This window comes from Acipenser ruthenus, chromosome 1 (assembly GCF_902713425.1).
Source record: "Acipenser ruthenus chromosome 1, fAciRut3.2 maternal haplotype, whole genome shotgun sequence".
In the NCBI taxonomy this organism is placed as follows: Eukaryota; Metazoa; Chordata; class Actinopteri; order Acipenseriformes; family Acipenseridae; genus Acipenser; species Acipenser ruthenus.
Window position 1 is genome coordinate 25,468,307 of NC_081189.1, and position 12,853 is coordinate 25,481,159.

The 12,853-nt window shown below is 36.9% G+C and overlaps 1 protein-coding gene across 2 annotated transcripts in view; it reads left to right on the forward strand.

Annotated features, from left to right (window-relative positions):
* Positions 1 to 3,740: 3,740 nt before the first annotated feature.
* LOC117426501 (tRNA-uridine aminocarboxypropyltransferase 2-like) overlaps positions 3,741 to 12,853 on the forward strand; it is a 53,764-nt gene continuing 44,651 nt past the window's right edge. For both annotated transcript variants that reach the window (XM_059022597.1, XM_059022591.1), the window contains exon 1: positions 3,741 to 3,990. In XM_059022597.1, the coding sequence (XP_058878580.1) occupies positions 3,791 to 3,990 (200 nt within the window). In that variant the 5' untranslated portion in view covers positions 3,741 to 3,790. The remainder of the gene's footprint in view (positions 3,991 to 12,853) is intronic.

Genomic DNA, 12,853 nt, shown 5'->3' on the forward strand with positions numbered 1-12,853 from the left:
CATAAAGCGCTGAAAATCAAGTTCTATTTCTGGGTCACGTTTTTATAGAGGCACAAACCCAAAAATAAGGCCAATCTTGTCACTATATATATATATATATATATATATATATATATATATATATATATACACACACACACACACACACACACACACACACACACACACACAAATGAAAATGGGTGCCTGACTCGCTGGAGTACATGTATCTCAGTAGACACAATCACCAAGACACAGTAAGCAGGTAATGAACAAACTGTATAAACCAGAACAGTGTGGCCCTGCTGTACAATCAACTAATTCAGTAAATACCTCTCTTTTTAGACAGATATTTCAGGTTCTGGAGCAATACCATAATTGGTTCACTATAATGTAAAAAAACATCTGAAATCATAGTCTCATGTTGTACATTTAGTTCATGAACTTATGGGCACATGACTGGCATTGAAAGTGAATGCCAGGGTCAGTTATTTGATAAATTGATTCTAGCCAATTTAACTAATAACAGACCCTGGCAAAGGGTGGGATTGGAGATAAAAGTCTTCTTTTCTCAAGTAGCCTTAAGCTGCACAATCAGTATGTGAATGAAATGCTGAGATACTTTGCTTCATAAATGTATGTAGGGCACAATAAAGGCAAAGTAGGTGAGGTGACATCAACTGTAGGGGAAATCTGAAAGGAATGATTAGTGTGAATAACTGACATACCATGTATTCAACTTTGTCTCCCAGCCGTAGTGTAGGGTGGTGTAGAAAAATATGCTAATAGAGAAAATGTTTATTTACAGGGAGACTTGTATGTATTACCCATAATAGCCATAGGCGAATTCACCTGGCTCTTGCATTGATTAGGAAGCAAAACTATGTGAGGTGCATTTAAATCAGGGATGTCCAATCACGGTCCTGGAGGGCCATTCCTCTACAGGTTTAACAGGTAAAATTAGATGTTTTCTGATGTATTTGTGTTGTATTTAGTGACAAGGGGGGCAATAAAATTACCCTTGGAGGCAAAACACCAGTGCGATTACTATACAGTTAAAGGGTGTCAATACAAATATGTGCCACTGTAGGTCATGTAGTGTACAGAAGGAAAAACACATTTTGTCATATTTATTTTACTAATTAACTGGATAACCATGAAATGGACAACGGATGTTTGAATAACAGAAAAATACACAACCACTTGCACTCTATGGGGCTGATGCTCTGTACTTCTAACTCCCTTCCCCTCTGGGTTGTAATTGCGGCTCATTGTGACCCTCATTATGACTGCAGCTCATTATTTGTGCATGTTGAGTAATTTGCATTGCTCTTAAGCTTACATAGGCCACAGTGCAAAATAATTGCCTGTCCGCTAGGCAATTTGGATTTTGCAGCCGTAATTGTTTGCACTACGCCTATCCTTACATCACTCCCTATGTCTCATGAGCTTTCAATAAGTTAACATGCACTTAGTACGCCACATACAAGGATGCTGTATAAAATATGTATTCAGCAGGTTGGGCTAAATTCTTAAAGCTATGTGCTCTAAATCATTTTTCATGAGGGACAAACTCAAGCCAGTCACCAAACCAGAAATAAACATTCAGAAATTTATTTTAGGTGCTTAAGTGTAAGTATCCTTAAGTTTTTTTTCTTTTTCCTTTTACAATTGTGATTGTAGTTTTATCATTTAAGAAAAAAATGAAAATGACTCAGGAATTCTCTGTTTACATGAAGCTTTGGTAATATTCGGAATAATGAGTGTTCATAGAACAATAGGAAGTGAGATTTATTGGAGGAATTCTTTTGGTAGAATTCCACTGGTATAGTACATAATGCTAACATGGACTTGTAGAATCCAACACAATACTGGTATATACTGTATATACTAACTAGAAAATGCAGCATACTCATATTCTGAATATAGCCAAATATATGCAGAATACTCTGTATCTGGACTTTCCACTCTTTATTCATGCTAGTGTTTTCATTTAGGGGTGATTTATTGACCACTAAATATAATCAAAATGCAAGTTGCAGATTTATTTTAATGAAGGAAGAGGTAGATTTGGTATATAATACTATGAGAGATTCACTTCAGTGTACTGTATGTAAAAATTAAATAGTAGAGTGTTTATTGTATTTATTTACTGCTTATGTTATTACTGTATTAGTATATTTTGTTCTGATTACAGCACTAGCAATAAGACAGAATACCACGCTTATAAAAGTTTATCACAGTAAAAACATAGCAAAGTGTAGGCTGTAAAGCATAGTGAAAACATGGTAGAGCATAGGTAAGCATTGAAAACCCATAGAGGTATGATAAAGTATATTAAAGAACATGGTAAATGAATAGTATAACCATGGTTTGTTCTATGTAGTATTTTTATAATTATTATTAGTATTATTATTATTACTATTTATTTCTTAGCAGACGCCCTTATCCAGGGCGACTTACAGTCGTAAACAAAAATACATTTCAAGAATCACAGTACAAGTATTAATACAATTAAGAGCAAGATAAAATACAATGACTTTGGTTCTAGCAAGTACAAGTATATGACAAAATGCGATTCAATAACGGAGCAGATAACAGTGTCAGTGATAGTTACATCAGTATATAGTTAAATACAAAATACTACAGATTAAATGACACTTGACAGATTACAGTACTCTAAAGTACAGGATTAAATGCAGTAAAATAGGGAGCAGATAAGAGCAAGTAAAGTGCATTTAAGGAAGAGTGATAAGTGTCCAGAGGGAAAAGAAGAGTTCTACAGGTACTGTCTGAAGAGGTGAGTCTTGAGAAGGCGCCGGAAGATGGTCAGGGACTGGGCAGTCCTGACATCTGTAGGAAGGTATTTCTTACTGAGAAGACATGCTTGAGCATTATTAAGACCAAAGGGTGCTTTAAACTTCTGAGTTAAACAAGGGCATTAAGATGTGATGACTACAACAGAAAATGATATACAAAGGGAATGTAAATAAGTAGAACATGTTAGTTAAGAGAACTGTGACATTTCATACCCATACAAAGTTCTTCTTCAAGGATATTGTACAAACTTTGAGCACCACTTTGAGACAATGTGTGGTCACTAGGTAGCCTTTAAAATTAGATGCAAAGAATATAAAATAATACTATATGCTAATGGTTATAAGGAGTCATTAAGGTGTCCACAATGATATTCTAGTGCTATGCAAACTATAAAAAAACATTGATACAAAGCATGCCAAATGAGTTTGCAACTTGATGAAAAAGCCCTTTTCTGGAGGTGTACAAATGAAAGCTTGAGAAACACGTCCATCTTCCAGCCTGGCAGGTTTCTTCTTGGTTATCCATGGCATTTCATGGCATTGAAAAAATATAATTGTTTTGCCACTGGATTAATAAAATGTTTGTAAGCTCATTTAAGACATATCTGATGTAAATATTAACAAAAATTAAGACAGTGATCTATTAATACAAGTTTTAAATGTATACTTTAGATTAGGGTTGTTCAGAAAAAGATTGTGCCAGGGAAATACAAAGACTAAAACAGAAAATGTAGCACTTTGTTAAACACACATTCATACAGGTACAGTAGTTGTGATTATTATCCATTAAGCAATGCAATAATACAATATACAACTCCTATGTAAAGAATCACACAATAGAGAATTTATAGTACATGAATATAAAACCACATTCTTGTCTTGTCTGTAACTGGAAAGCAACGCTGTGTAGAATCTAGCGCAGTTAAAGGTTTTTAGTGACATCTTGTGTCAGTGTCAGTCATTGCATGCGCAACGCGGCTGCGTAGCAGTGCATGTTTTCTCAGAGCAACATGGAGACCGAGGACTTGGGCCCTTTGTCTCTCAGCCTTACCGAAGCTACTTGCAGTCAGGATGAAAAATGCTTTTTGTTTTGCGAAGAGGGCGAGAATGAGAACAATTTGGGAGGCCTTAGTGATCTGTCAGATTTGCCGGTTGAGAGGACTGAGGGGCGACCCACGTGTTCACGGTGCAGGTAAGAAAACACAGGGTGCGGTACGTTCACGATACTTGTTCGCTGGCTAGATTGCAGTCAAAATCTGCGTCTGACGTCACGGTCTGTGCAGACAGAAGGTGGACAGCTTTGGTACGGGAACTGCAGAAGAGCAGACTGTGGGGCTGAAGTGGGGTGCTGTTGGAATTGCATATCAGTTATGCCCATTGTATGTAGTAAAATAAATGGAAGTCATTCACTGAATCATCTTTCGTAAAAGACACTTAAAATACGTGATATTGTGTTCAACAATAGCTATATCTATTTGACATCACACGTATTAAACTTCACTGAAATTGTTTGCTTTGTAATTTTCTGCTGTACTAATTTTCCTTGCGCATAAGTCTAGCTAGCAGACCAAACAAGGGTAGGAAAACATCCAGATACAATGTTTTATTATGAAGCTCTAAGAATTGAAACATATATGTATCTGTATTATTGGTAGCATTGGAAGCTTTTTTATTTGTAATAACAAGTTAATCCAAAATACCTTTTAGTCGTTTGCAATGATACTTTTAGGAATTGTTATATTAATGACATTTGTAAGGCAGTGATTGTAGCGGCGTACTTACGGTTTCTGTATCTAGTAGTATGTCATTCATAAAAAAAATTCGAAAAAAAAAACGTGACATGACCAGAAGGCGATTTTGTGTTATTCACACCCCCTGACTAGGGGGCAGTAGCAGGTTGAGTGATGACTGTATGTGGTTGCTGATATCCTTCTTGTCAGTCAGCGAGAAACTGGTTGCATTCTGTTACCCAGAGCTTGCTGCGCCGGGTGGTCTTGGGCTGCTTGAAAACACAACACAACACAACATTCCATAATAACACTTGCAATGCATTATAACTTCAAAGTTATGACTTTAAGTCTGTAATATATAGTATGTAATTATATTATGCATTTATTGATTTAATTTTGTTTTATTTTACTTTATTATTTATTTGATCACCAATTGCCATGACAACATACTCATGTATTTATTTATGGAGTACTGTACTTATTTTAAGGTAATAAATAAACAAAATTGTCTGAATTTAAATTTGTATTATTGTACATCTCATTAAATTATGCTTGTGTGTGTAGGTTAGATAAAGGGATATTTAGAACAGAACATAGGAGGCACTTTTTTACACATAATTGTGGGAGTCTGAAACCAACTACCCAGTAACGTTGTTGACGCTGACACCTTGGGACACCTAGGAACAATAAACTATTAACCAAGCGAGCAAGATGGGCCGAATGGCCTCCTCTCGTTTGTAACCTTTCTTATGTTCTTATGATATGACGTTCACCTCCACTAACAAGCGGGCAGCAGTAGTTTTAGTGGTTATTTGCATTAGCAGGTCACTCGTGATCTCTGCATCGTCTCTGTGGTTCACAGCTGCAGCCAGTCTCCCGCAGTAACTTTTCAAAGCTGCGCAGCCCTCGCAGAATGTGCATCTCCGCAGCTACAGTCCGTCTGCATTATAACTTAATTGTTGTTTTTTGTTTTTTTGAGCCAATACACTTTTACAATCTTATGCCTTTCAACATAAGTAATCAAAAGCAAGCTTAAGAAAAAAAAGAAAGATGCAATATGGGTGTACTGTTTTTTTTTTTTATCAGTTTTGTTCATAATTACTAATTTAACAGCAATTCAATAAAAAAGAGAACATTAAACCAACATGTAAGACAACTAAATGACTTGGGTGTTTTTTGGGAATCAACAACAAAGATGAAAATAAATGTATGGAACAGTAGAGCAGGAATATACACATTACACTGGGTATCAGTAAGACTGAAGGGTTTGCAGCATTCCAAGTGGTGATGAGTACTCCTTTCCAGCCTTGCTGTTTAAAAGGCATCAGTACGGACACTTGGTTGTTAATATTCTTTGTACTGTACTGTCTCAAATTTGCACAGTATGCCTCTTTTAAATTTTAGAAATTTTCGTTTTTCTTTTGGGGGTTGGAATTTTAGAAAAAAAGGCGGGTAAAGGTAAACGTGGGAGGCTGAAGGAAATTCAAATGTAGATGTCTGCAGCTGGCTAGAACGGTTTAAGTCAATAGTGTTTGTTTCTCTCGCTACAAAAGAAAACCCCAAAAGAAGTAAAGACAAGTTATTCCCTTTTTTTGTTAAACTACATTGTTTTGTTCTGTTGGAATGCAATGCTACTACTGGTCCGTAGAAGGAATCTACAAACAGGTTTGGGAAAAAAAAAAAAAATATATATATATAGTTTTTGTTTTGCTATATATATATATATATATAATATATAATTCTGTTGCTATTGTTTATATTACCTGCCAGACTTTCTGGTAAACTAACGAAACCAATGACCCATTAACCTCAGTGGATGTTATATTGTGTACTTGCTAATGCTTTTGTACTTTACTGTTTGGCACTGAAGCTTTTTTTTCTGTCTGTGATCCATATTGCATCATTTTGTGTTTTATGTTCCCACGGATGTTTGAATGTTAATTAAAATGATCATTAACAACAGTTAGATTTCATTATTATCACTCGCATATGATTTCTGTCGTGAAAGCATACACAGTTTAACACGCCTCAAGCCTGCATAAAGTGTTCAGATAATTCAGTTCGAAGACGCTTCCTCATTATTATTGCTTGGTACTGAAAAAATGTGTAAATTGAAAATAAAGTAACAGTTAGGAAATATCATCTTGTAATTAACAGGTTCCTACGATGTCGTGTACGGTGTACTCACCTATTTCAAACTTTGCATATGATTCGTATCAAATTAGCTTTATGCTGGGCTTGTTTGTCTCTGAATATCTCATAGGGAGCTCAACGCAACTCACAAACACATGAGTGAGAATGAGTCTCAATGGGGCTGACGGACTACCCTGTAGTGTATGAACAATCCTTAAGAGTGCAGAAAATATAAACCGTGTTCACAGTGCTGTATTGGTGCATAACAGTAGAACTGTATAGGAACAATATAGGCTGTGTAATAACCGCAGACAGATGGACACACTGCTGCGGTTTCTCACATTTTTATATGGCAGCTCCACTCTATCCTGGATTCTGCAGTATGGCTTTAAGTCACAAAACTTCCTGCTTATGCAGTGACTAATTATCCCTGCATCAACCTAGCTTTAAGATTAATGTATTAATAAACATGCCCTTTGTTACTGTAGAACATTCTGCGGTTCTATTTAGATTGTATCAGGTAGTGCGGATTATCAGAAGTGTGGACGCTGTAATACCAAACTACATTTTTTGTTTATCCTCCAATATCCCAAAATGCTTTGTAATATGTTTGGTGAAATACTCAGAACAGGTGCCAGAAGGACTTGCAATCAGTGTACACACCGCATTCATTCATTTTTATGCTTAAAAAAACAAATCTGTCAGGATATCTCTCATTATTTGTTAAACTAGTGGGGAAAATAACAAAAGCACAATGTTAAATTAGGCGACTGCAAAAATGAAATGCGAGTTAAAAGTAGGATCGGGATGAACAATTCAAGTCATTTGTCAGCTCTGTTTGAAATAAAATTAAGGGGACCAGAATTAGGCGCAGGCAAGATATGAAGGTAAAAACAAAAATTGTTTTGTAATTAACAGCTTTTTGTTAATGAAAACAAGGGATGTCACGTGATTAAAAATAAAACCCGAAAACTTCAATCCCTATTTGTGGGTGTGTGTGTGTGTTCGTATTTACTTTTTTTTCCAAAATACCATTTTTTATTTCTTTTTAGCAATATGCACCTCTATTAATATGAAGCATAACACATTATTTTACGATTATATACAGTGCATGGTGGGATACGATTGCATTAATTTCCACTGTTCATTGCACTTCTAGGAACTGTAACCGAACTATTCTAATAGTGTGTGGACGCATTAAGCCCGACTAAACTTGAAACGGTACTTCAGTGTGGTTGTGAGTACGGTTCTCGAGATCGGTTATGTAGTGTGGACAGGGCCTTACTCAAATCATTTATGGATGATGAATGATAAATGATGGAATGGGTACAGTGTGCAGTGGCCTTTAGTCAGTTCAGAGAATATTCAGCAGCTTGATTGCTGACACCTGATCATTTTATTAACAAAACTCAAGAAGGCTGTTCTGGAAACCAGGACTGGGTGCAAGGAAAGTGAATTGATGCAGCCCTGAAGGGTGATAACCATATTGCAATTTTCTTAGAATGTTTGAATGCAAGTCCTATACAATAGGTTTGAAGCCTGGGGAAACTAATGCTGTAAACCGGTCCATAAACAACTGTTCAAAAGGGTTAATTAAAGGATGGAAAAAGAAAAACTGCAAAAAAAGTATATAGTATAAAACTGAAAATGAGTTCTGGATGTTGCACCTTTATTTCTCCAGTTTCCAATGGGTTTGTACATCCTGTGGTGAATTGATTTGTACCCATTGTTCATCCATTACAAATCAATAAACAGCCCTATTAAATCTTTTTCAGAATCATCTACTTAATTTTTTCTTCAGGTCAATATAATAGACATCTAATAGAGCTATATTTAAAACAGATGAAGAGACACTAATAAAATCTACAGTGTGAGTATCTGGATTATATTGTATGGTATGACACCTTCAGTGGGTGAAATCAAACAGCAGTTTTAGCCTTAGGAACACACTGCATGTTTTCCATTATAGACAGTTGATGTACTTTCGCTTTGGAGAAGGGCAGTTTCAGTAATATTTTTTTTAATGTATTGCAGAATATTAGATGGACTTGGGTGTGGAAAATTAGAGCTGCCACTTGGGGGAGATAAGGAGTTGGGAGGTAATAACACTGGTGATCTAGCTTCCATTTTCTAGAGGGTTGGGTGATTACAGCTCCTTCCAGTTTATTAGATGTGACCTTTTCAGGCCATTCACTCCTGGCCTAATCAGTTTGACTGGCATGGACTCGACCTGGCATGAAAAAGTTAATAACAGGCTAGGGACTGAGCAGAGCCCCTGACTGCCAGGGAGGAAGAACAAGACAGGAGTCCCAGCTGCTATCAGCCAGGCATCCCCGTGACTTAACATGTGTATCTATACAGTGTCAGTGCCTTTTGATCAACTCCTTCTTTTTTTAATTACATTCACAGTGATTCCCCCTGCCTTCTGCAGACACAGTGAAGAGCAGGCAGGGCATATCCACCTAAATTAGGCAGCCTTGAGATGAGTAGGGTGGACTCCTGATGAATAGTAAAAGAGAAGAGATGTCCTTGACATTAGCATGGTTTAAGGACATGTTTGACAGGAGTTGGTATAAGCAACATATTTTTCATAAGTAGGTCACAGTGTAGTTAAACATGCAGGTTCTCTTGAATACATTGCAGTGCCATGATGAATTAAACACACTTTCCTTACAGTTCAAATTGCCATTTCTAGTCTAGTCCTATTATGACTATCTTCTAGAGGCAGTATTCTGACCTTCCACTTAAATAAATAAAAAAATAAAAAATTCAAGATAGTTATAAAGATATAAACAGGGTATTATTAAGTCCAACACTGTCAGTATACTGTACACATAGAAAAATCCATTTGGTTGCAGATTTAGTTATTTGAAGTGAAGCTGAAATGTCACATGCTTTCAAATTGTAATGCTTCAGTGTTCCTTCATTGGGCGCACATACCACACACATTCCTTACGTTATAGGAGTGCACGGCTAACACTTGGTATGGGCAAAAGGGGTTGGTAGATCACCTTTAAAAAGCACATAAATTGATGAACCGTTTGTGACGTAACCCTGCACAACATTCTATAACTAAACTGCTAAAAGTACCCCTGTCAAGCTTCTTTGACCAAATAGAAAAAAAAATACACATACAAGGGCTTTAAAGACTTCTTCATTCAGTATGTTTTTTTTTTTTTTGAAAATGTGACGCAATTTATTCAAGGATTCAAATGATTTCCATTTGCAGGTGACTTCTAAAATGATAGTGCTTGATTTTAACTCTGTTCATAGTCTACCATAAGAATCAGAATCCATCTTTAAAGAACCTTGTATATGTATACAAATACATCCAATAAAAATTGTTTAACAAACAATACCTGGATAGTACAGAGTGCTCTCTTATGGAATGTTGGTATTTTTTGGGGCAGTATACAGAACATTTCTTCAATGTTTTAACCACCTTAAGCATCTGTGCAACGCTATGTCTGGGATTTTATTTTACTCGGGGCTTCTTCAACACAAAAAACTTCTTGTAAACCCAGTTTAAATATGCCCTTCCATATTTGAATATGAATTAGGTCATTTGAATTTTGAAGGAGAATTTCTACATGAATCTATGTAGTGAGTATTACACTGAATAAAGTGAAATATGTCCTGTTCTTTTGTGTAATTGCAGTTTTTGACTGAAAACATCCTTTTATAAAACAGGTTTTAATGTAACTTTTAAATTTCTGCTTTTAACATTATTTTTTTTAAAATATTTATTTAAATATGCTGTTTAATATGTAGCAGTTGTGTGTGCGTGTGGGTGTGCGTGTGTGTGCGTGCGTGCGTGCGAGCGTGCGTGTGTGTGTGACATGTCTGGAGACCTTTATACAAAAGTATTGTGTTGTGTAAATGTACTTTCTGCAATGTACTGTACAGTGCTTTGTGATACTATTGAATGAAAAGCATTATATATAAATGCAATAAATAAATAATTGGACTCAATATGCCCAACATTGATACAGTGCAGTCTATGCACCATTTTATTTTGTTTTGCTGAGTGCTTCCCATGATGACGCATCATCTTTGTTACACTGAAAGCTGTGTCCCACCAGTGTCCAGCTGGTATTACAGTAGTCTCCGCGTATATGAACAACTAAGAGAACACTTTGCCTAAGAGAACACCCTTGTGGTGAAACTGATTTTCCCCATTCTAAATGCTCCAGCTAAAGGAACAGGAACTTATCTTAAAAGAACACCTTCTTGGCACCGATACTGATTAGTTCACAACGGATGCAGTACTGTTTTGTAACCTGATAAGTCATCATCATGAAACTTAAAAATAAAATGGTTTATTCAGTATTTTTAAAAGTGACTTGTCATTGCGAGAGTGTCTTGAGGCACACTTAGTGGTTTACTAAATCTTTCCAGAACAGCAGTCACATCATTGACTCGTTTTGTATTCTGATTTCCACAAGTGCACCTCATCGCTACAAAATGGCATGTTTAAACGGCGAAATGCGCCGCTGTTTCTTAAGCTGGAAATTGTTCAAGCTCTTGAAAAACGCCTGATCACAAATATGTTTTTGTTTTGTATGGGCTGACTCAGTTTTCATAAAATAACGGTCAAAAAAAGGATTTCAGGAATGTCCGTTAATGTTGGGATTCATCTATAGTGAACCCATGTTTGTGGGGAAACAGTATTTAAATTGCACTTACTTTGTCTGGCATTTCACTTTTTAAGTCGATTACTGTAGGTGGAATATTAATGCATATTATTCTTGGTTGTTGTCTGCCAAGGTGTATTCACATGAACAATTTCTAGTCAGGTGAGGTTGCTGAACCTGCAAACATAGCCTGTACATATATCTTATATTTAATTATTTTTAATTCAATATGGTATGCTTTTAGAAGAGGGCTCTATGGAGACATGCCTTGCTTTTTGCAAGTTTACAGATAGAGACAGCAAAGAGTCTCCCTGGGAGTTTCAGCATGTCTTTCCATCAATCAATACAGCTGTACTCAAAACCTGAACTGTACTCACACATCAAAATGGAACTTTAGTTTAAAGCAACATCATTTTTGAAAGGATGAAATATTATAATGGTCTCATTCAACCACATTGTATGTACTGTATATAGTACACCTTAGAATAAGTAAATGTGGGTTTGTAACAGGGGACTCCCTACACGTGACGAAAGGAGTGATAGAAATGATGATTGATGACTTGGATGACGTGGGTGTGTTTTCACTGCTTGATTGACAGGAGACGGGGACTAGAAGGTTGGGATTGACACACCCCGCAGGCACACAGGTTTTATTTACATATAGTACAGACATACAGGAACCCCACAGGACACTACCAGCAATGGTAGCTCACAGGGGACATATAGCCCAGCGTAGAAAAGGCAAAATAAACACTATACAAAAACTATCAAATGAAAAGTGCCATGAAGAAGACTCGCCCTACTCCGCTAACAAATGGAGATCCTGCTTCCACTGCTATACTGGGTGGCATCAGCTGTCCCGAAACTAACTCCCTGTTCCTCGGGCAGTTCACCCAATCTCGGAATATACACACGATCATTGGTGCGTTGCAGCTTCCTTCTCCTGGGACAAACCCCCGAGCAGAGGTGGTCGCTTCGTCTCCTGAACACAGTCGTTCAGCAGCACAGACGGGCCGACGCTTAGGCAGCAGTAGCACTCTGACCCCCTTACAGCAGCCTTGATCTGTATAATCAGGACCCTTTTATTCCTGGCGCTCTGCTGCACCACGTCCACCTGCTGATTAGGAGCTTACAGCTGGTTATCACACACACACACACTGCTTGTTCCGTCAACTAAATGCAGCAGGCAGGCTGCTACACACAGAGCGTCAGGCCCCCCATTAAAACCAGTCCCGTTCTTATTTATACAATCACAACACTCGTATTTACAATAAACAATTACAGAAGTGCCATCCTTATGTGCATGGCCCCAGCCCTACTACAAGATTGAAATTTCTTTAACTGCTGTACCATGGTTGTAAGCCATGCATTTGTAAAGCTGTTCCAAGCATAATAAAATCCACCCCTTTGTCCGTAGGGGTCTTTTTTAAATGATGCTGGTTTGATTAAAAGAGCCTGACAAAAAAAAAAAAATCATCTTCTATTGTGGTTATTTGAGTACCATGATAAGAGCATTGGGATTTATACATTTAATTTCAGGCATGTACAACACTGGAAG